The sequence below is a fragment of the Cavia porcellus genome, unplaced genomic scaffold (assembly GCF_034190915.1).
Source record: "Cavia porcellus strain 051 isolate PalLab524CR breed Dunkin Hartley unplaced genomic scaffold, mCavPor4.1 scaffold_5, whole genome shotgun sequence".
Classification (NCBI taxonomy): Eukaryota; Metazoa; Chordata; class Mammalia; order Rodentia; family Caviidae; genus Cavia; species Cavia porcellus.
In genome coordinates, this window is record NW_026947488.1 from 32,208,895 (window position 1) to 32,233,770 (window position 24,876).

General features: G+C 42.2%; 2 protein-coding genes across 2 annotated transcripts in view; one reads left to right on the forward strand and one right to left on the reverse strand.

Moving 5' to 3' along the window:
• Positions 1-1,638: 1,638 nt before the first annotated feature.
• Positions 1,639-21,189, reverse strand: Gins1 (GINS complex subunit 1). The gene is made up of 7 exons (XM_003476389.5): positions 20,991-21,189; positions 17,941-18,005; positions 14,364-14,462; positions 13,376-13,466; positions 6,432-6,548; positions 4,428-4,502; positions 1,639-1,858 (listed from the first exon to the last, which is right to left on the reverse strand). Exons 1-7 carry the CDS (start codon positions 21,063-21,065, stop codon positions 1,790-1,792), a joined length of 591 nt encoding a protein of 196 aa, XP_003476437.1. The 5' UTR covers positions 21,066-21,189; the 3' UTR covers positions 1,639-1,789.
• A 77-nt stretch (positions 21,190-21,266) lies between these two features.
• The window catches only part of Abhd12 (abhydrolase domain containing 12, lysophospholipase), a 51,150-nt gene continuing 47,540 nt past the window's right edge, over positions 21,267-24,876 (forward strand). Inside the window, exon 1 of the mRNA XM_023560071.2 lies at positions 21,267-21,435. Coding sequence (XP_023415839.1) covers positions 21,419-21,435 — 17 coding nt within the window. The 5' untranslated portion in view covers positions 21,267-21,418. The remainder of the gene's footprint in view (positions 21,436-24,876) is intronic.

Below are 24,876 nucleotides of genomic sequence, written 5' to 3' on the forward strand. Positions count from 1 at the left end.
GTTGCTCAGTTAAAGGATTTGGGTTCAATCCCCAGTATAGTGAGAGGGAGGGAGAGAACAAAGATACACCAGCCTCTGAACTGGCAAGCTGGGCTGGGAAGCCTGCACAGAGCACACATCTCACAGAGGAATCGGATCTGGAATCTATGAAGAACCCTCAAAACTCAGGGGGACCAGAGCCCTGACACCAAATCCAGCAGCTACCTCAGGGGACCCTGGGGATAGGCTGTGGCAGGCTGCTCAGTCCAGTGTCACACCTGGCCTTCCAGACAGCCACACTCAACACCAAGGGGGCCCTGAGAACCACCTGCTGGAGCGCATGAGTTAGAGAGAGAGAGCCATCAAACAGCCACCATCAGGAGCACCTGTGCTAGAGGCCCCCCCAGCCTCTGTGGCCCATCTGGGAACCCCAGCCCAGATGTCCCAGCCATACCCAGACTTGATTCAGTGTGAAGTGGCTGGAGCTATATGCAGGATTTCTGGGTAGACAGCCCAAAGCACTGCTGATGAGCATAGACATGTGTGCACAGCCCCCCTCCAGGCACTAGGGATCAGTGCCGCACACAGATGCAAAACTACTCCTGCAGCACGCTCAATGGAGGTTAGTCCAGGAATGCAAGAGTTCCAAAGCGAGGTCTAATTCTGTAGCGCACACCTTTAGGGAGAGAAATGAGCAACACAGTCAGCACTCTGGTTGCAGACACGTTCCTCGGAAAACCGTGCTTCTCAAGACACTGTGGTTTTGTTTTGTTATGTTACCAAATTTACTTTGAGGATGTACTGAGAGAAGCCACTGCTTTGATTTTTTCCCCGATGAAATATGGGCAAGGAAGGAGATGAAAAAATGAATTAAGATGTGTGAAGACCCTGCAATCATGTACTGCAAAATGCACCAATAAAAATGAAAATTAAAAGCCAAAGCCCACAGACAAGGCTGAGAATGCAGGGTGATACCCAGGGAGTCATCCTCAGAGCTGCTGGCAGCAGAACCAACGTGGAAATAGGGCTTACATAAAATTAGAATGTGGCCAAGTCATCATAATCTTCATCATGCTTACACTTACCAGCTAACGCCAGCTTAAAAATATCAAAGAGGGGCTGGGGATTTAGCTCAGCAGCGTAAGCACCTGCCTTGCAAGCTCACACTCATGAGTTCGATCCCCAGTACCAATTAAAAAATATAAAAATATTAAAGAGGCACAAAACTAGGAAATAATTGGTAAAACATTTTTAAGACAGAGGTTTGTATCCACCTGTGAGTCAGCTAACCCTGGGCCCGCCAGATGGCAGTAATTAGTAAAGGGAAAGGAACTTACCTTCATTTTCTACATCAGACTTTGCACTTTTGTTTGAACATACATTTGTGTGTGTGTGTGTGTGTGGTGGTGGTGGTGGTGGTGGTGGTGGTGGTGGTGGTGGTGGTACCATGACAGGCTCTCACTGTGTAACCCAGCATAACTACATAGCCCTTAAACTCATCACCCTCCTGCCTCAGCCTCCTGAATGCTGGGATATCAGGTCTGTGCTACCATACCTGACTGATATATTACCTTTATGATAAGAAAATGTCATGTTTAAAATTCTAGCCACAACTCTAAATAAAAACCCAATCACTATAAATTGATACAAACTCCACCATTTCAAATTTTTAGCTAGTATACATTCATTTCAAATGGAGACTGAGACTGGGGTTAAATGGGGGTGGTTGGCTTTGTGTCGTTGCAGGCAGGGCAGGGAGGCCAAGGTGCAGAAGTTATGGCAGTCAGGCTCAGCACTCTGCGGGGCATGGTCATGACAGCACATGCTCCAGGACTCCCTGTCTGATCAGCTGCTCACACTTCCATCGAGGCAGAAAGTGCTGAGGAAAAAGGGGGAAGAGTCAGTAACCAAGACTTCCATTTCCCTGCCATCATTAAAAAGAAGTAGATAGCTAAGCAGTTCAAGTTCAGCTTGATCGTATTTGCTGTTACGATCAGCTGAAACTGATGCTCTGAGTGTCACCTGGAATTATTACTTTCATAAATGAATTCAGTTTGCTGACGTTAAATTCATCTGGAGACCTCTGGATTCCGATAGGCACTTCCCACAGGATCTGCATTTCTCGATCCATACATGACACACCCAGAAGGGCGAGGTGGGCACACAGGTTACCGAGAGCAGAGCAGCCCTGGGAGACTGCCCAGAGCACATTCACCTGGAACTCTCTTGTAGCACAACAGCAGCCACCTCGCTTTTGTGCTCCTGAAGCATTAAAGGTACAGGACTCCCAAGGATGAGAGCAATGCTGTATGTGACAATGCCAGCAGCCATCCTGTGTTCCCAAGGAGGACCCCTGAGACTAAATGGAAGGCGGTCTCCTTCCTTCACCAAAGTGAGGGTTTCGTGTACAGTGAAAGGAGTAGGAAGCAGGGAGGTACACAGGAGCTCGGAGATGTTCAAACTCAGAAGGATGTAACTGGGTAAAAACTAGAATTAGGACATTATAAATGGAGGCAGATAACCTTAGAAAATAATCTCAGTGGGAGGCATTATCAAAACTATTCAATCCAGCTGAAGCTGACACAGAGGATAGCAAGTTCAAGCAAAGCTAGGCAGTGTAGTAACTTGGCAAGCTGCTGCCTCATATTTTTTTAAAAAAATTAAAATAGGGCCAGAGATATAGCTCAGCACACAGCACCAGCCTGGCAAGCACAAGGTCCTGAGTTCGATTTCCAGTACCAAAAAACAAAAAACAAGACAGGATACATCCCCAGTATTATGACCCTGATTTCAACCCCTAGTACCTCAAAATTCAAGCAGCAAAATGTGCACAACCCTGCACTTGGAGATCCTGCCTCACAAACCCAAAGGCCTTATAAAGACTGGGACCAAATTCTACATGAGTCATAAAGACACCCAAGCCGAGAACTATCAACTATCTCACTGACCTCCAAACCATGCATTTAACAGCTTTTCTAGTGCTGTTATTTAAATAGAGAGGGTTCCTTAATAGTCACTCTAATGTGTTACTTACGAGAGGAGGAGTCATTTCTCTTCATACTGCTTTGCTGCCTGGTATTAAAGAACACGTGTTAGGCAAAGGCCTCCACTAATGCCTGCATTTTGGGGACTGTCTACACTGCAGGCTGCAGTCAGGGTCAGCTCTGCTCAGACACTTCAGAAGCCCGAAGTATCAAATATGGTAGTTGATGACAGGTTTAAGATACAGTGATTAAGTTCTCATTTTAGTGCCTTCGTTTCTGTGTGTGAGAGCAAGTGACAATCCAGACACAAAACTGAAAGCACCCCCAGAGAAACCCTGTCCGGGGGCCACGCAGGGGTGAGGGAGCAGGCTCTGCTGGAGAAAGAGGGCCACGCATCCTGCAGACCACAGCCCTCCTGTGAGCCGTGGCTTCTCAATGGGTGCTCAGAACCCAGCTTTCCAGAGCTCAATCCTCACCACCCTACATCCTGCTCTCCTGCTGTGAGGACGCCACTGCCTTCAGGAGACCCTCAAAACCTGTTATTAGAACAGTCAATGTTTGTTTGAAGAAGCAAAAGCTACTAGAGTAATAGTGAAATAGGAAACCATGAACCACATGGGCTGAAACCTTGCTCTGTGGTGTAAAAAATTTTTGAGAAGCATATAGCAGTTTACCAGGCAGAATTTAAAATATACACTCAAAGAAAATACAATGTAACCCTCAAGAGAAAAGTGATTAAAAATAAATTTAGCCAATGTGAATCCACCTAATCTGCATCTGAAAATGGCTAAGGAAATATTCTTTATAAGGAAAAATTAGCTCAAGCTACAACTTTTTAATATCAACACCCCCATATGATGGTATACTTAGAAATTCTTGATCTATATCACCATTGTTTTATTTATTTATTTATTTTTAGCTTTTTTCAGACAGGGTTTCACTATGCAGTTCAGGCTGGTCTTGTACTCATTTTGCAGCCCAGGCTGCCTCAACTTTGCAGCCATCTTCCTGCCTCAGCCTCCCCAGTGCTGGGATCCCAGGTGTGTGCCACCATGCTATGCTCACCACTGTTTTCTAACAGTTAGATTAAAGGTGAAGCACAAGCTGAAAAAGATTGCTTAGGAACCCTTTTCTAAATTGTAATTTAGGGACAGGTACTAAACCCAACATATCATAAGTCTCAGAATAATGTTCTACCACTTAACTAGAGCAAGGCCCATTATGAAAATTTCTGTGGAAAATATCTACTATCAAATATAAGCAACATCCTAGTAAATTAATAAACCTTTTCTACCACATGATATACCCACCAAGAGTCAACATTTGGAAAAGCACATGTCCTGTACTAAATACAATGCCTATGACGTGGTCATCAAAGGCAGCAGTGACTTCGCCTCTCACCCCAACATCTCCATTCTACATTCTTACAAGGTTTAAACTAAAGTATTTGGTGACAAGAAATACCTGGCTATTTTTTTTTAACAGGACGGAAGTGCCATCATCAACTTCAAATTCTCCATAGTCTTTCAGACACCGCACCTGAAAGGAAAATCTGGTTTTTTATCTTTTTTTCAGACACAGTCTTGCTGCACTGCCAGGCAGGTGCCAAACTCAGTGACCTCTTTGCCTTCGTCTTCAAGTAGCTGGACAGGCCTATGGCAGGCTGTAACTTAAATCTTACTTTCAGGATACACACAAAGTGTCTCTCTGACTACAGTGAACTTTGCAATGATTTATTGGATATGGACCCAAAGGCACAAGCAACAAAAGGGAACACACAAATAAGACTGCATGAAATTTCATTATTGTTTGCATCACAGATAGTATCAACAGCATAAAGAGCCAACCACAATATGATAAAATACTTGCAAGTCACATCTAATAAAAGATTAATATCCAGAAAATGTAATACCCAGCACTATAAATTAATATCATATACATCTCCCTCAAAATTAAAAAATTTGCAAAGGACCCGAACAGACATTTCTCCAAAGATATGTCACCAGCTAATAAGCACATAAAAGGTCGAACAACATCTCTATTAGGAAAATGGATCTCAAGGCTCTCATGAAAGCCACCCCATACCTTCAGGGTACCTCTAACCAGAAGGAAGAGACCATGACCCAGGTGTGGGTGAAGAGAGAGGGCTGGGCTCTTGGCACTGCAGGAGGGACACACACAGGTGTGACTTGAGACACTGTGGTGTTTCCTCACAAAAGACACACAATGACCATGTGATGCAGCAACTCTGCTTCAGGATACACATCTAAAATAACTGAAAGTGTAGTCTCAAAGAGATAGTTACACCCCCATGTTCATACCAACATTAATCACAATAGCTAAAAGTGTCTACTGATGGATGGCAGATAAGCAAAAGGGTTTATCCATCAAGTGGAATATTAGCCTTAAAAAGGGAAAAATTCTGACACATGCTACAAATGGGTAAATCCATTATGCTAAATAATAAGTCAGTCACAGAACCAGGCATGGTGGTGCACATTTGTAATCCCAGCACTCAGGAGGCTGAGGCAGAAAAATCGCTGGGAGTTTGAGGCCAGCCTGAACTATATACCGAAACTCTGTTTCAGAAAAATAACTAAGTTAGTCACAGAAAGACAAATACTGTATGATGCCACTTATATGAAGTAGAGCAATCAAACTCATGAGACAAAAAGCAGAATACAATAGAGGTTCTCAGGAGCTGGGTCAAGAGGGATTAGAGAATTTCTGTTTAGTGGGTATAGAATTTTGGTTTTATAAGGTAAAGAGAAATCTGGAGAAGAATGATGTGATGGATGCACAATACTAGGAAAACATTTAATAATTTCTAAACTGTTCACTTAAAAATAGTTAAGATGATGGAATTTCTGCCAGGCGTGATGGTGCACACCTATAATTCCACCAGTCAGGAGGCTGAGGGAGGAGGACCAACATGAGTTTGCGGTTAGCTTGGGCTACACACTGAGTTCAAGGCCAGCCTAAACTGCACACTAAAACCTTGTCTCAAAAAGAAAAAAAAAAAAAAAAAAGAAATAAAAGAAAACCACACACAGACATACACAGACAAAATCTGTTACATGCATTTTACTGCAAAATAGTCCCTGGGTTCAAACCCAGTACCACAAAACTTGACTAAACAAAAATGATTCCTGTCCAATTAATCAACCAACTTGAAAGAGAGGTTTGTTTGTTTTGCTTTGTTTTAAAAATGTAGGGACTGGTTTTCCATTTTGATTTAATTTTATTTTAACAAGAGGGAAATATTTCTATGGCCCCAAGGTAAGCCTACAAAGACTCACCAGTGTTCACGGGCTTTAGCTGCTCCACCCCACTGTCCACACCCTGAGCTTACCCTTCTGGTTTTGTTTATGCTTCTTTTACTATTTAATAGAAGCTAGTACATAATCATACAACCCATCATCTTAGATAAAAGGCAGCACAGTCTACACAGTAATTAAAATTACATACTTCGATGTATAGGCTTTTTGGTGGTTTCATGTCTTGTGTGATGTCCAGGCCTTCAGCTCCTCCCAGGGACCTCATATAAGTGGCAAGGGACTTTTTATACTGATTGAACCACTCCATCTGAAAACACAGACATGGTCATGTGACAAAATCCTAGGAAAACTTGCATGCCGCACACACTCATCCTACGTGGGCCAACACTGACCATCTGTTTGCAGGTACTATGGAGCCAGCCCGCCTTCTCACACCCAGGCACTCTCCTGGGTCTCGGGCTGACCATTCAGCAAAACACACACACACACACACACATTTGTGTACTTGTGAAGCTTACCTTCCATCATATTTAATCATAAACCTGGGGAACAGTCAACCAAAAACACAATCAAGAACTATAAAATTATTTCATTTCAGGACTATAAAATATAATTAAACAACAGCATTGATTCTATTTCTGAACACTGTAAAACAGTTTTAAAAAAAAACAACCCATTGTCCATGAACTGATGACTGGATATGAATACCACACAATAGATTATTCAGCCATAAACACAAAATTCCCATATGTATCACCACATGGATGAACCGCAAAATTTAAATAAAAGGGACAAACAGCCATATGAAGCATGATTCCACTCAGGAAAAACACATTATAGGCAAACTATAGAGATAACGAGTAAATGGGCAATCTCCAGGAGTGGGATGAAGGGAGAGACTGTGAAGTAACTAACAGTGAGCCCAGGGTTTCTTAAGAGTGAAGAAAATGTTCTGAAATAAGAGGATGGTGATGGGTGTGCAGCTCTGTGGATACACTGAAAAGCACCGAAATGTACATTTTAAAATGATAAACTTGACAGTGATGTGTCCCAGTCAACCTGTTACTTTAAAATAAAACTTGAGAGAAGTAAAAGAAGATTCAAATACATGGGGGACACACAGTATCCACTAAGTGACTCAGCACTAGCAATGTTGACTCATCTATGGGTTCCATTCAATCTCAATCAAATTCTTAACATTTCAAAAAATGGAACTTTCTGAGCCTGAAATTTACATGGAAATTTATTTTCTGAGACAAGCTCTCACTGTAGTTTATATAAGGTTCCCACCCACCCTGACCCCAAGCCCCAGTCTTCGGGCAGCTCAGCTCTGCACCAAGGCTGCCATCCACAAATGCAGGAAAGAAGGCAAGACAGGATGAAAAATTTGGCAGGATCTGGAGAGATCTAAAAATTTGCAAAGAATTCAGCCCACTGAGAAGCAAGATTTCCAGGAAACTTTAACCACAGGTGCTTACTGGGATCTGCCATCTTATGTCCCTGCCTTCTCTCCATCCCTGTGAAAAGGGACACACTGCTGTTTGTTTGAGGCAGACACTTATCACACTCTCTGCCTGCACCCAGGCACAATAAATTCCAGATCATGTTGGCTTTATCCAAGCCTTGTGGTCTCTGCTGGTTACATGTCACAGGCATGTACCACCATACTGGGCTATAAGGAAATTTGAAGGTCCAAAAATAGTTGAAACACTTGAAAAAGAAGATGACTAATGGAACAGAAAATAAGTCTCCCAAACTTATTTGTGAAACTCACAAATACAGCCATGCTTGGGTATGAGAAGTGGCACCATCCACACAGCAGGCAGAGACAGGGTCTTTCCAATGAACACTGCTCACACCAGTGTCCACAGCTAAGTGGAAACCTCCCCCCATTACACATGGAAGTCAATCCTAGTACCACAGGTTTCTTTTAAAAGGTAAAATACTGGTCCTATAAGATGACACCAAAAAATATTTTAACAGCTTTGAGATGGACAAGGATTTCTTCAATAGGTCAAAAACACAAGAAAAGACAGGTGAAAAAAAAAAAAAAAAGAAAAGAAAAGACAGGTAAGTTAGTCACAATAATAATTATATAGAACTGGTAGATAATGTTCATCCAGATCTGTCTCAAAATAAATTTTTTCTCCAAGCTGAGGATGTTGCTCAGTGGCGCAGCACCTGCCTGGCAAACGCAAGGTCCTGAGTTTGATTAAGGTACCCATAAAAATAAAAAAAAATTGACAATAAATTTTTTTCTTCAAAATAAAATTTAATAGCTGGGCATGATGGTATATGCTTGTAATTCCAGCACTCAGCAGTTGGTGGGTGCTGAGGCAGGAGGATCTGTGAATCTGAAGACAGCCTAGGCTAAAGAGTGAGTTCAAGGCCAGCCTGAACTGCATAGTGAAACACTGTCTCAAAAAATAAAGGGCCGGGAATTTAGCTCAGTGGCATAAGCTCCTGCCTGCCAAATGCAAGGTCATGAATTTGATCCCTAGGATCAAAAATTAAATTTTAAAAAATTTAAAAGGCTAAAATATATAGCCCAGTGGCAAAGTACTGGTGTAGTGTGAGAAAAGCTCTGGCTTCAGAGTTCAAGGAAGAAGATGTAGATGACAAATAAGCAAGTGGCCAGAGAGCAGTGACACTGGGAGGAGGAGGCTGTGCAGTGCCAGAACAACATCCTCTTTCTCCATCACAGTGGTGGATACACCATGACACTGCGCATCTGGTCTATGTGTGTTTTTGTATGTTAGTGTGTGGGTCGCACAAATGTTAGACTTCACCACACCAATAATCAGAAAAAGACATCTGCATAGGCAGGGGAAACTATGTTGCATGTTACATAATAATTAGAAATAACATCTTGTTTCAGTTTGCATGATGCCTCATGGCTCTCTCTACCTGGGTCTCTGCAGAAAGGCACTTGGGGCCAGTCTGAGGAGAAGGGTGGGGAAGAGGACCAGGATCACTCTGCCCTGCAAGGTCACCTCCCCTCAGTCCTGCTCAGGGATGAAAAGGCAATGCAGAATGCACATACTTCTTCCAAAATAATACACTGACCATCATGAAGTATTTATTCATGGGAAAATATTTATAAGAAACAAAATACAGCAGCTGGGTATACAAGTGAGCAGGACAGTGCCTGCCTGGCAAGTACGAGGTCCTAAGTTCGACTCCCAGTAGCAAAAAAATTAAAAAGACCTGATTTCATTATCTCTGGCATTATGATTTGACAATTCTACATTTAAAAGGCAAGTTGGATGAGCAAAAAATAAAGCTAAAGAAAACATCATTCATGATTTTACTTTTACTGATTTTACTTTTACTGATTCATGATTTTACTTTATTTTTAAAGAAAAAATCATTCATGATTTTACTATTTTGAAATTAGATCAGAGGAAATTCTTATACATTATCCACACACCTGCTTTTATATTTAGAGTGTGGTGGTTTCTCTGAACATTAAAGCACAGCTGTCCCACTTTACATTGATCCCTGTAGTCTATTTTTTTCTTTAATCAGATTTTATTGATACCTTTTAGAGATACATAATGACCATATTCATTGTAGGGAACTGGTTCTTCTACCTGATATAACTTGCTTCTTCTTTCCCATGACCTTACCCTCCCTTCAATCCCTCCTCTCCCCATTCATGAAAGTATTGCTTTGTTTAAGCCAGTTTTCTAGGTACCTTTAGGATTGAATGCATCATAGAGTTGATCCCTGCATTCTGGTTGTGCTCTTCACTTTTACTGTCACCCTAAATCCTCAATACCAAGAGCATCTGTGTCCCCAGCACTGCTAAAGCATCAGCATACATTATTTTTTATTTCTACAACATGAAGTCTATTACTATTTCCTTTTTACTGCCAAGGAACTGAAGCTCGGAGTTAATAAAAAGTAAGCCAGGGCGGGGTAAGCCTAGGTGCTGACTTGAGCATCAGGCCTCCCACCTGCAGCGCTGCCCTTGGGCAATGCAGCACAGCACATTGCAGCACATAGTGGCCTTTAGTCTTGGCAGTCTCCTACGAAGTGTTGGATGCCGAAGCGGGTGCAGTTCGCAGAGATGTCTCTGATGCAGGTGGGCCACGCCTGCACTAATTTTTATTTTCGTGCTGAGTTTTCTCAAAACATCATTACTGAGAGTAAGAGGGCAAACACATTGCAACTGCATGCATGTGCATGTGTGTCTGTGTTCGTGATTGGCACCGTGGACTGCACCCAGGAATTTCACACTGAGCTACATTCCCAGCCTTTTTTAAACTTTTGATTCAAGTCAGTTTCATGCTAAGTTGAGCTCAAACTTCAGATAGATCTCTCTGCCTTAGTCTACCAGAGTTCTGGTACTACAATTGTGTGTACCACTGCACTCGGCACGTATTCCTCTTTATAGATGAGGACCCTAGGACAGAAAGACATCATCTGCCAGTGCTACAGTAATTCACAAATGCTTCCAGGAAATTGTTTCAGGTTTCATTACTCCCAAATGACTAGACCATGATGTGCATATGATTATACTTTATAAAATTATAAAATAAGAACTCGCCTAATCATGGAAAAGTATTATTCTTAGACAAACAATATCAATGTGAAATCTACTAAATGACCTTTGACTGAGTGTCTAATCACTTACAAAATTAAGAGACATACTGATCTAACATATGAGAAAAATCATTATAACTTTTACCATTTCAGAAGTAACAGTTCATTTCACTGTAATATGCATGGAGAAACCCCAGAGTTCAAATCATATAAATAGACCTGGGCACAAAAGCACATGAAAGTTAAGTGTGGTGGCACTTGTCTATAATCCCAGCACTCAGGAGGCAGAGGCAGGAGGGTGCCTCAATTCGAGGCCAGCCTGGACTACCCAGTGAGACCTTGTCTCAAAAAACCAAGAGAATAAGAACCAAAAAACATGAAAATAAGCTGTTATGGTTTATATCTAGATGGGTTTTTTCATGCCACTGGGTTTTTTCAGAGGTGGTTGAATCCTGAGTGTGTGATGCTGGGATTAAGGGTATCATCAGTTTACTGACAGGCTTCATCCCTGATCTCAGCAGCTGAGACAGAGCATGAAAGGGGCAGAAAGATGCTATGAAGGTTGCTTGTTGACTTTTCCATCTTCTGCCCACCATCAACTGTACCCCTCTGCTGTGCCACCTGCCTTGGAGCCAGCTGATAATGAAACCTCACAAACTATGAGACAAACAAATCTTTCCTCCCTTGACCTTGGGCATTGAGTATTTTGTCTCAGCAATGAGAAAAGTAACCAAGACAGAAGCTGAAAGCTAAAGTCCAAATCTGTTACTAATCTATAATTACTGGTCAACCTGAGTAGAGATCTCTTGCTTACTTTTTATGAAATATTAATGAATTTATTTTGACTTACAAGCAATTTAAATAGGTAGGAAATACATAGACAACTGTGAATGTATGTAATCATAAAGCACACTTAACTACATAATATATATATGAATCTAAGAAAATGCTATCATCTTACAAGAAACTCATTTATTTATGCAAAAAATGGATAAGATGAAAACAAAGCAGTGACAGTGAGACAACAGACTGCCAGCTTCAAAAAGGCACAGATGCAAAGTGCGGCCATGAGTACTGTGTACTCCTGTCAGCTGGGCTGTGCCCTTTAGCACTGTGACCGCTATGACTCAGGCACTCGGCCTCCACGCCAACAGTTGCCCTGCCCTGCTATGCAATGAAGAAACAAGCTCGCCTGGTGGGCAACAGCTAGTGCTAGTGATTGACTTGTGGGGAACCCTGGACGGTTGGTGCTAACAGAATGCGTGAGGTGACCAACCCCAGCTACAGGGCCAATCACCAGACCAGAACACTGGACTTCGGACCCTGTGTCAAGGCATCTGATCACCTGGCGGAAGAAGAAGGGCAGCAATTAAGTCTGGTCCAGGGCCAGTGATCCAGCCAACAACCTCTAGACTGTGCCCTGAGCACTCTGGGAACTAGAGGCTGTGGGGCACCCTGGCTGAGGCACCCTGTGTGTGCTGTTATATTCAGTAACCAGGGCATAGCGAGTCACTCTTCCCTTCCTGGCCCTCATCTAGGTGGCCTCTGCCTCAGCTTTTAGCTGTACCCTTTGTGCTGTAGGGCACTGAAGCTTTGAACATAGTGCTTTCCTGAATCCTGGCAGTAATTCTGCAGAATTAGCCTAACAGGAGGGAGGCTGGGACCACAGGGGTCATGACTGGTTCTGGAGCATGGGTAAACTCCAGGCATCTGCTAACGCCAGGTGGCAGTGTCAGAAGTTAGTGTGGCCTTGTGATGCTGAGCACTGTGGACTTTACTGTGAGTAAACTCAGACACACTGATGCCATGCTGCTTTATTCTTTCAAGATAATGTAGTAGAGACTGGATTTGAACCCGAGCCTGTGTGGCTCCAATCCTACAGCCTGCAATGTAGGTACAGCCTGGGGGTCTGTACCTCAATGACTGGGTAAATCAGGAGTTTCATTATCAATACTTCATCATGTTGATAAGAAGGTGTGTATATGGCCAGGAATGGTAGTGCGCACCTGTCATTGCAGCAATCTGAGTGACTGCAGGAAGAGGACCAAAGCTGACATCCTACCTAGGCAACTAAGCCAAACCCTTTCTCAAAACAAAAAATAACAGATTTGGGCTGAAGTTCAATGCAAAGGCTCTGGGTTCATTCCCTGGTACCAAAAAAAGAACTGTGGATATACATATTCACTCTATAGAAACAGCCAAATAATAGTTCCAGGATTTGTTTTGATTTTTTTTTTTGGCTTTTTCAGCCAGGGTCTCACCACGTAGTCCAGGCTGGCCTCAGCTTCCCAAGTGCTGGGATTACAGACACACACAACTATAGCCAGCCAATGCCAGCTTTTTAATACCACTGATAGATTACTAATAACACAATGGTACTCTATCTGTCTGTTAGAAAACAAAAGTTTTCCACATGGCATTGAGAATTATTGCTCACCACATACTTTTCTCCAGTGTAGGTGACATAAATTCCAGTCAAACACTGCTGAGGAACAGATGCTAACAACAAAGAGCAGCACTGATCAGGTACAAACTGACTCCAGAAGCTCAGCACTTCTCTAACCCGAACCAGAGTACTTCACTTACTTCTTCAGCAGACATGTGGAACCGTAAAGCGCTAGGCAAGACGCTGCCATATTCCCACCTGAGGGCTCTGATTCGAAGCAGCCGGTCATACCTGCAAGACACTTGGGTGAGAACAGAGGGGACCAGAGTCGTTCCCATCGAGACTCACAGACAACCCCGACAGATCAGCGGCCTCCATGTAGCTCCTGACAGAACACATACCCTCCTGGGACAATGAAAGAAACACAAACAGCCTGGGCAGACACCAGAAGATGCTGCTTACTTCTCCAGGTATGGGCCAAAAAAGACACGAGGAGCAAAAATAAACACAGTGAAACATGGAAGACCTAACAGCAACCTGGCAGAACCTGGCATGCCTGTAATGCAAGTTCAAGGGCAGCCTGCACTTAGCCTTGCTAAATAGGGCAAACCCTGTATCAAAACAAACAGAAATAAAATAAAAAGGGTTGGGGCTGCAGCTCAGCAGTCCCTGAGCTTCACTCCAAGTACTGCAAAAATGAATTATTTAAGCAAGGCATAGTGGTACACACCTGTAATCCCAGTACTTGGGAAGCTGACTCGGGGATCGCTGCAAGTTCGAGGCCAGCCTAGGATAGTGAGTTCAAGGCCAGCCTAAACCACATAGCAAGCCCCTGGCTCAAAAAAAAAAGGAATAATAAATTACCAAATAATTAAAGGGCTGAGGATGTGGCTCAGTGGTAGAGCACTTGCCTAGTATGCCAAGGCTCTGGGTTTAATCCCCAATACCCCAGAAGAAAACAAAAAGTCCAAGAAAATCTAATGATACCATGGTTTTTGTTACTGTGTTGTATTATTTCTCCTTTTATGAATATTGCAACTGATTTGTTTTCATAATAAAGTCTTAAAAATGGAAAAAAAATAATTTAGAATTCAAATTTCCCACTTGCAAAGTTTATATGGAAAGCCAAACAACACGAAAAACCCTTCCAGTTTCCCTACTACCCCAAATAAAAGCTAAGTAACTTACAGGTATGCTACAGTACAGCGTCGATTTCTCAACAGAGAGCAGTGCCGAAATTTGATGGTCGGTATCAAATCACCTCGTCCACCTAACTTTGCATCATTCCTTGTAAGAGCATTTAAAGAGCACAACAGCAAGTTATATACATTTCAGCATAAAATTTCAAAGACAAAAACTACTGCCCTATATGCTTGTTTTACCTATTTATAATTAGCATCAGTAACCTAAGTAAAGGGCAACCATCTCTGCACCAGTGCTTAGATTAATAAGATAGAAAGCCGAGGGTTTAGCTCAGCAGCTCAAGTGCTTGCCTGGAAAGTATAAGGTTGTGAGTTCAATCTCTGGTACCAAATAAATAAATAAAAGTTAAAAATAAAAAAAGGTTACAAGATGGAAAATGAAAAGCAAAATAACTTGCCTAAAATCATACTATTAGATACATTTTGTTTAACTGTTTAACTGTTTGGCACTTAGCATTTTTTTGCACATTGACATATCTATTTCTTCTAAGAGACAATATTTGCTCACTTTTTGGAATCTGTTTACCATGTTGGCATAAGAAACAAACTTAACAGTACTATTCAGAAGGTCCCTGTTTCCTGTCATTTTTTTTTTTGGCGGTACCAGGGATTGAACTCATGACCTTGCACTTGCCAGGCAGGCACCTGTGCTACTAAGCTAAATCCCCAGCATTCCTGTCATGTTTTTTGAGGTAATATTTCTCTTTTAGTAGTTTTTTTGTACTACTAGAAGATTTAGTAGTCCTTATTAAAATAAAGTAAGTTAAGAGGGAGTCAAAATGGTCCTTCATTCTTCTAGAATCACCTGTTGGCAGGCATGGTATGCACACCTGTATTCCCAGCATTCAGGAGGCTGAGGCAGGAGGATTGTCACAAGTTTGAGGACAGCCTGAACTACGGAGCAAGATCCTGTTTCAAAAACCAAAAATATAAAAATATCTGTTGATTTCCAACTATGTACATGTATCATACTTCAGTGTTCACACAGAAGTGGAAAAAATTTTGAACTCAAAGTGACCCTCCAGCCTCAGCTTCCTGAATGCTGGGATTACAGGTGTATACCATCCTGCCCAGCAAAAGATTTTGTTTTCCCTATAAAAAGTACATATCCTTAGTAGTAAAGAATTACATTTTACAACCATGTGTGTAGAATGAGTGTGAACTGACTTTGAAGTTTGAAAGGTAACCAGATGAGTAAGAAAAAGATTTATTTGTGTAGTGCCTGCTCTATGCCAGGCACTCCATTAAGCCCTGGAAATGTATAAGTAAAAATCAGTTTGCTGTATGGCACACAGCTGTAATCCAGCACTCTGGGAGGCTGATGCATGAGGATCACAAGTTTGAAACCAGTTTGGACAACTCAGCAAGAGCCTGTCTCAAAATTAAAAATAAAAAGGGGGTAAAATGGGGCTGAGGATATAACTCAGCAGCACAAGCGCCTACCTGGCAGGCATGAGGTCATGAGTTCAATCTCTGGTACCAAAAAAGAAAAAAAAGGATTTTTAAAAAAAGATAAAAAAGAAATAAAAGATAAAAGGGTGTGGGATGTGCCTAGCAATGGAATACTACCTAGTAGGCTATCTAAAAGAAAAAAGGATTAAAAAAAAAAAGAAAAAGCCAGGTGCAGTGGCTCATGCCTGTAATCCCAGCACTCGGGAGGCTAAGGAGGGTGGATTGTTGCAAGTTCGAGACCAGCCTGGGCTACAAAGTGAGCTCAAGGCCAGCCTGAACTGCATAGCAAGACCCTGTCTTAAAAAAAGACAAAAAAAAAAAAAAAAAAAAAAAAAAAAAAAAAAAGATAAAAAGGGTGTGGGATGTACCTCAGTGATAGAATATTACCTAGTACTATATTTGCTGAGCCCTAGCAAGGCCCTGAGTTTGGTTCCCAGTACTGGATAGAGGGGAGTGAGAGAGAAAATACAGGTGAAACAGATCCAAGACCAGGTGAGTTTTTTTGTTTTGTTTTTGTGGTGCTAGAGATCAAACTTTCATGGGTCAAAACCAAGCCTTTGCTCCTGCTAACAAGCATTCCACCCCACTAAGGTAGAATCCTTGCCCCCTAAAATCTGTCCCACATACTTCTGCCACCCTATAGAGGTCAGATTTATTTTTCACATTGCTCACAATGTACTCTGGGTTATAAGGAAAGAGTACAAATAGCCAGGTAGGCGGCACATGTGTACACCTATAATCTCAGCACATGAGAGGCTAAGGTAGGAGGAGGCTGTAAATTCAAGGTCAGCCTGGGCTACATAACAAGACCCTGTCTCAAAAAAAAAAAAAAAAAAAAGGAAAGAGTACAAATAAAAGGTTAGAGGTTTAGCTCAGCAACACAAGCACCTGCTTGGCAAGCACAAGGTCATGAGTTCAATTCCCAGTTCCAAAAAGAAAAGAAAAGAGTACAAATAAAATACATTTGACCTAACATCAGTCCTGTACAAAGTACAGAAAACACCTTTTAAAAATTCACAGATAGCAGGTGTGGTGGCACATGCCTATAATCCCAGCACTCCTACAGGAGATTGCAAGGGCCACATGTGGGTGGCATCACTTACCACAGGACCACCAGAACCATCTGTCGGCTCTACCTGCTCACCCTGTGTTTGCTGCATCAACAAACAACTCAGAGACCTGGGCCAGGACTCTATCTGCCTTTTACACATGTGTTGCAAGCCTGCTGAGAGCGTCTCATTCCACTGGCAAAGAGCCACAGTGCCTGGAAAATGTACCTATCCTCTTGTGCATCCACAAATCTTACTAGCATACTCCTGATTTCCATAGCCGAGTAATACCAAAACATTCTCTAGGTTTCTGCACATTTCTGCACAGACAAAACCTCCTGACCTCTCTAAGCTGAGATCCTGACCTCTGATCCAGTACTTGGCACCCTTCTGGGACTTAGTCCACTGAGTCATTGCGACTGGGGAAGTCGGTCCCATAGTCCCCACTGCATCATCTCCATGCTTGCTCTGAATAAGTAAGCTAGAGTATATTCTTGACTGCAACAAAGCAGCCTTTTCTAACAGGAGCTCTACTGAGACAAACATGACCATCAGAGATCACGCAGCTCCAGCTAAGTTTACAAACTGCCCATACCCCTCAGACAAATGAAGGCATCAGTTAAAGAAAAAGAGCTGAAGGGCCAGGGGTTTAGCTTAGTGGCGTACGTGCCTGCCCTGGCAAGCACAAGGTCATGAGTTTGATCTCTGGTACAAAAGAAAAAGAAAAGAAAAGAAAAAAAAAGAAAAACAAACAGATGAAGAAAATGAGCTGGAAAACATGTTTCACTTTGTTAGGGTTTGATCATCTTTAGATCTATTTAATTCTTCTGAACACATATTGGTCAAATCATAATGTTTATTAAGCATGTGCCGCATGGAAGCACTGTTTCAGCATCATACAAGCAGATTCCTCTGAGTCCTAGCCCTATGCTAATGTGTACAGCTAGAGTATGATCAGGCTCAGAGAATTAAAAAGCAATTAGTTCCAAAGACTAATGCATGGTGATCTGATTTCAACATTTTATTTCTGAAATGACTTTAACATCTCTCATCAAAACTTACACATCAGATTGGTTTTGTTCATATAAAGCTTTCATTTCCTCCAGAACTTGTCTGATTCCATCCTCCTAAAACACATAAATGGATATTAATACACATTCATTCATTTCCCTACCAATTCTGTGACAATATTCTATTTGTACTACATTTATCTTTGATTTATGTACCTTACCAAAAAGCAATAGCCCTTCCCCACTTACTAGAAGGGACATAACATGTGTTGGAAATGAATGAAAAATGGCAGAGCCCTGGGGAAAACAACCCTTCAAAAAATTAACACAGAATTACTACATGATCCAGCAATCTCACTCTTAGATATAACTGAAAATGTATGTTCACACAAAAACATTATACATAAATGTGCTTAGCAGCATTATTCAAAAGTCAAAAAGTGGAAATAATATAGGCATGGTGGTATACATTTGTAATTTCAGCTACTTGGGAAGCTGAGGCATAAGGATTGCAAGTTTAAGGCCAGCCTGGACTGCAAAGCACACACACACTCACACTCAACATACACATAGTAGAAACAATCCAAGGCAAGCACTTATGCCGCTGAGCTAAATCCCCAGCCCCTTGTTTTGTTTTTTGAGACAGCGTCTCATATGTAGTTCAGGGGGCCTTAAACCCATGGCGATCCACTTGCCTCAACCTCCCAAGTGCTGGAATTAATGTGTACCATGCTAAACTCAGTGATGATGGTTTTTGTTTAGGGTAATGAAAAAGTTTTGGAAATAATTGTGACTAAAACTAGAAGTTTCATTTGACCCAGCTATTCCTCTTCTTGGTATCTTTCTGGGAGAATCAAAAACATCATACCATAGTGATATATGCACACCCATATTTGTAGTGGTACAGTTTGTAATAGTTAATATCATGGAAACAGCCCAAATGCCTATTAACTTATGAACAGATTAAGAAGATGTGGGTTTTTTTCTACAATGGAGTACTACTCTGCAAGAAAGAAGGATAAGCTTAAGACATTTCTAGCTAAATGAATACACCTTGAGACCACAGTATTAAGTGAAATACATTGGATACGCACATGTAAATACTGCATTGTTTCTCTGGTATGAGAAACCAAAAGTGTAAGTAAGGACCGAAATGTGTAAAAGATATTGTGAAATAGGAAGAAAATGTTCAAATGGAAGAAGAACAAGAGGTGGAGTGGGGGGGGGGAGAAGGGACAAGAAAAAGAAAGACAGTAGAAAAAATGGAAACAAACTTTTTGTAATTAAGGGAAAAGGGATTGATGGGAGAGGAGGGGAATGAGAAAAAAAAAAAAAAGAGGTACCAAGATATATCATGGACAGGCACAAATCCCCTATGTTGAATGCTACCATTTATGCATCTCAGATGTACCAATAAAGTTAATTAAAAATAAGAGGAAGAGACCAAAAACAAAAGCAGTAGCCTGTGATTCCATCTAGCCCTTTTAGAAAAAGGTTGCCAACTCCTGGCACTTCAACCCAGCAATACATTAAAATGACAAATATAATGTATAGTCAGAAATAGTACACTGTGGTTATTACAGACTGTAGGGGGCGGCACTTTTGGGGCTATGAAAATAATAATCAGTTATAAAGATGTATAGTTGAGTAGGGTGTTGCATGCCTGGAATTCCAGCACGTGGTTGGCTGAGGCAGGAGAACTGCCACAAGTTTGAGGATAACCTGGCCACCATAGTGAATTCAAGTGAGACTTGTCTCAAAAAATATATACACACATTCTCTTCAACTATAATTTTATCATACACAAATTATACCTCAATAAAACTGATGACAAAAAATTGGTCACACAAAAGCAGTAACAAAAACTGGTAGATGAGTAATTGTTTACTAAAAACTGATCTTTAAAACTTCATTTTCAAAGCTTTGTCCACTACTCAGGCGGTTGGAGCAGAAGAACTGCCAAAAGTTCAAGGCCAGACTGAAATGCATGGCAAGACCCTGTCTTAAAAAAACAAAAAACAAACCTCAAAAACTGTTTTTTGTGGTGTGGGCAATTGAACCCGGGGTTTCCTAACTGCTGAACTACAATCCCAGGCCTTTTTTTAAATCTTGAGATAGGCTCTTGATAAACTGCCCAGGCTGACCTCTAACTCCCCATCCTGCCTCAGTCTCCTAAGTGGCTAGGAATATAGGCATACACTACCATGCCTGGCTTTTCAAAAAGTATTTTTACTTAGTACTGCAAGAATAAAAAGCCCGAGGCTGGGAATTTAGCTCAGCGGCATAAGCACCTGCCTTGCAAGCAGGTGGTCGTGAGTTCGATCCCTGGTACCAATTAAAAAAAATAAAAAATAAAAAAATAAAAAGCCCAGCGGCCAGGGATTTAGCTCAGCGGTAAGTGCCTGCCTGGCAAGCACTAGGTCGTGAGTTCGATCCCCGGTATCAAAAAATAAATAAAATTTTAAAAAACCCAAGCCGGGTGTTTCGACGCATGCCTGTAACTCCAGCACTTGGGAGGTTGAGGTGGGAGAACTACAATAAGTTCGAGACCAGCCTAGGTTACATAAGAGAGTTCAAGGCTGGACTGAACTACATCGCAAGATGCTGGCGGTCCTGAGTTCGATCCCCGGTACCGATAAAATTTTAAAAAATCAAAAACAAAACAAAGTAAAGCAGGAGGAGGAAGCAGCGGGGGTCAAGGGAATATTCATACTATCCACTTTGAAGCAAGTTTTTAAAACCTTTTTTGTTGTAAAAGTAAAACATTAAATTCATAAATGTGATACTGTAGCTCTGTCAACAATCTAGAGAAGCAATCCTATCCACTTTTCCCTGTTCTTTGCAGTACGGGGATTATGTGCTTTTGTACCCTTAGAAGCGAAGAGTACGAAGTTGCCCTGTGGTGGGTGTGGTGGTACAGTCCTGTCACTTTAGCTCCGCTCCCGCGCCCCGCCCCGCCCCCAAACAGGGCCACGCCCCTAGCGCCGAGAGCCCTCTGCGTCGACCCCGCCCCCAGGCAAGTCCACGCCCTGGTCCGCCCCTTGCTATCTGTTTCCGTCAAAACCCCCAACACGACCCTCCTGAGCCACGCCTCCTCCTCACGTTGAAAGGGGGCAGCTGCCCTTCGGGAGCGCGGTGCAGTTCCCGGACCAGCTCCATAGCTTTTTCACAAAACATGACGGACGCGCCCCTTTCCTACGGTTTTGTTCTCACGCCGAACAGTCGCTGGCCTCAAGGCCGCAAGGCTCACGTTGCTCAGTTCCCCACAGCTCCAATTCTTTGTCTCCGCCTTCGCTCCGTGATTGGCGCCAAACGCACACGACCAATAGGAGCTCAGTGCTGGGACCCCTCGCCTACGGCGGCTGCAAAGGAACATTTATCGCTAATATGAAACTACTACTAGTGGAGCGTCGCTGAGTAAAAGAGTTGAAAGTGGGCGTCGGGCTGCCCATAAAACGAGGCTGAACCGTGAATCGCCGAGCCCCCAGGCTACTGTGCGGGCGACTTGCACACTCTGGAGCTACCTTTTGATGGATCATATCCTGAGGTACAAAGGGAAATTTGAGGTTCATGACACAGCGTGGTACAGGGAAAGGTTCTGTTTGTTTAAACCTCTTTTATTGGCGCCCTCAGTGTGACTGGAACTGCGACATAGGAGATAGGAGTATGCTGAGTAGTCTAGGCTGACTTTGAACTCCTTGTGTGACCCTGCGCCTCCTGCTTCGGCCTTCGGAGGACTGAGTTTGCAGGTTTGTGCCACCACACCAGGCTAAAGGTAGCTATGTGTTGGGGTATGATAAGAAAACTGCAGTTAGATAACTTGCCCAAGGCCACACAGCCTGTAACGGATTAGACCTTTGTACTATAGTTTTCCACTTTAAGTCCTATAGTGCACTCTGATTTTATAACAGTCATTTAAAAAGATTCATTGCCGGGCATAGTGCACACGCGTGCAATCCCAGCGCTCCGGAGACTGAGGCAGGAGAATCACCACGTAGGCCAGCCTGTGCTCATAAGTGAGTTCAAGGCCAACATGTATTACATAAGGAGACCCTGTCTCAAAAACAACAAAAAGTTGCCCTAGTGTGGAAGGTCTTCAGTGAACGGACCTAGGCTTGGGAACTGAAGATGACTTCAGGAAATGCCAAAATTGGGCACCCTCCCCTCTACTTTAAAGCCACAAGCTGTTATGCCAGATGGGCCGTTTTGTCCGACTACAAAGGAAAATAGGTTGTGTTCTTATTTTGCCCTCTTGACTTCACCTTAGTGTGCCCCACAGAGGTAATTGCTTTCAGTGACAGGGCAGAAGAATTTAAGAAACGTAACTGTAAGTGATGGGTGCATTTGTGGATTCTCACTTCTGTCACTGACCTGGATCAGTACACCCAAGAAACAAGGCCTTTGAACATCCCCTGGGCGTCAGACTCCAAGCGCACCACTGCGCAGGTCGATGGAGTCCTAGCGGTGGATGAAGGCATCATTCAGGGGTTGGTGGTAGGGCACACAGTCCATGACCTTTCTTTCCGCTGCTCTGCGGGTTTCAGGCCTCCAGTTCCCCCGACAAACATGGAGAAGGGTGCCCCTTTTGTACTTTTTTCTCATGCCTTAAACACGAGACGTGCTGTGGGCCAGTGTATACCTTTCCTGCAGGAGTAGGGGAACAGTCTTGTCAGCTGGGTGTGATGGTCTGAGATGCGAAGTGGAGTGGACCAGGAGCAAGGGCATTGGCTCATTCATGGATCTTTTGTGGTGTGTATTAAAGTCTAAGAATAAATAAGTAAACAAACAAAATAAAAACATCCGTGGGGCTACAGGGTCAGTGGTAGAGCACTTTGAAACCCAGCATGGAAATCCCTGAGTTGGATCCCCAGAACAGGAAAGAAAATATTGAGATAAGAGGGAGCAAATGTCCTAGATTACCATAACTACATAAGTATTTTATTGATGAGATGATTTTGGAAAGTTTCCTAATTACATAGAATTAAAGATAGGAATCATTGACACAGAAACAATTCATTTTATATGGCTATTTTCTGAAAAGCAGTAATATTCTCTTGGTGCTGGAGACCAAACACCAAGAACCTAAGCAAATAAAAACCACTATTGGATTCATTGAGGCTAATGCTAGAAACAATGTTGCTCTTTTACAAATGCAGATCTTTTTCAGCTGCCAGTAACCTTTAACCTGTCATAAAGGTTGACCTTAGGAAAGTAACTTTGGAGCCTGGTTGTCAAGCCTCTAATCCTAGCCCTTAGGAGGCTGAGGCTCCAGGAAAGCCGAGAGTTTGAGGTCTCCCTGGACTACATAGTAGGACTCTATCTCAAAAACCAAAAAAAAAAAAAAAAAAAAAAAAAAAAGAAAAAAAGCAAGGATAGGTTAAAGGGAGGGAGGAGAATAGGAGGAAAAGCAGCAGCAAAATATATCACATAAAAATACAGGGGGCTAGCAGCATAAGTGCCTGAGTTGCAAGCAGGCAGACATGAGTTCAATCCCCGGTACCGGTAAAAAGGAAAAAGACAAAAACAAACAAAAACAAAACAAAACAAAACAAATTCCCTGTGAAAATGTTATTATATCTAAAATTTTTAAAAACCTTTGGAATAAATAGGCAAGTATATATCTTGCTCATAGATCATTTGTAAAATTAATGGTACTGTATTAAAGAAAACCAAAACTATAAAGCTGTGTGAAAATGCTCTATGTTGGAACTGTTGCAAAGAATCAACAACTGGGATCCTAATTTACTAAAAAGCTTTTGAGCTAGGCATGATGGTATACACCTAAAATCCCAGCACTCAGGAGGCTGAGGTAGGAGGATTACTGTGAGTGCAAGGCCAACCTGAACTACAAAGCAAGACCCTGTCTCAAAAATAAAAGGCTTTTAAACAGCAAGAAATACCACTGACAGAGTGAAGAGATAGCCTACAGAGTAGAAGAACTTTTTGCCAGCTGTTTCTCAGACAAAGGACTAGTGACCAGAACATATAAAGAATTTTAAAAAATCAGACACCCAAATTTAAAAACCTAATCCAAAAATGCACATCTGAAATGGCTACTTCTCAGACTAAGAAGTAGAAACAGTATATAAGGGCCAGGGATTTAGCTCAGTGGCACAATGTCTGCCTGATATGCATAAGGTCCTGAGATTGATTCCTGGTACAAAAGAAAAAAAAAACATAGTAAATATATAAAAAAGTATTCAACATTACTGGTCATTCAAGAAATGCAGTGCCAGGTGTAATGGTGTATGCCTGTAATTCCAACACTTGGAAAGCTGAGGTAGGGGGATTGTTGAGAGTTCTGAGACCAGCCTGGGCTACAAAGTGAGCTCAAGGTCAGCCTGAACTGCATAGTGAGATCTTGTCTCAAAAAAGACCCAAAAAATGCAAATTAAAACAATGTTGAGTTTCCATCTCACTCCAAAAAAAATGGCCATTATCAAGAAATCAACCAATAATAAATGCTGGCAGAGCTGTGGGTTAAAAAGGAACCCTTCTCCACTGCTAGTGGGAGTGTAGACTGATGCAACACTCTGGAAATCAGTGTGGAGATTCCTCAAAAATCTAAAACTATGCCTGGCAAGTGCAAGGTCATGAGTTTGATTCCCAGCACATGCGCGCGCGCACACACACACACACACACACACACACACACAAATCTAGAACCAGAAGTTTCATTTGACCCAGCTATTCCTTGGTATCTTCCTGGAAGAATTAAAAACATCATACCACAGTGATATATGCACACCCATATTTATAGTGGCACAGTTTGTAATGGCTAATATCTTAGAAATAGCCCAAATGCCCATCAATTGATGAATGGATAAAGAAGATGTGGGTTTCTTTATATAATAGAGTACTACTCTGCCAGAAAGAAAGATAAGCTTACTACTCTTCCAGAAAGAATGATAAGTTTGAGACATTTCTAGCTAAATGGATGCACCTTGAGACCATAGTCTTAAATGAAATACACTGGACACACACATAT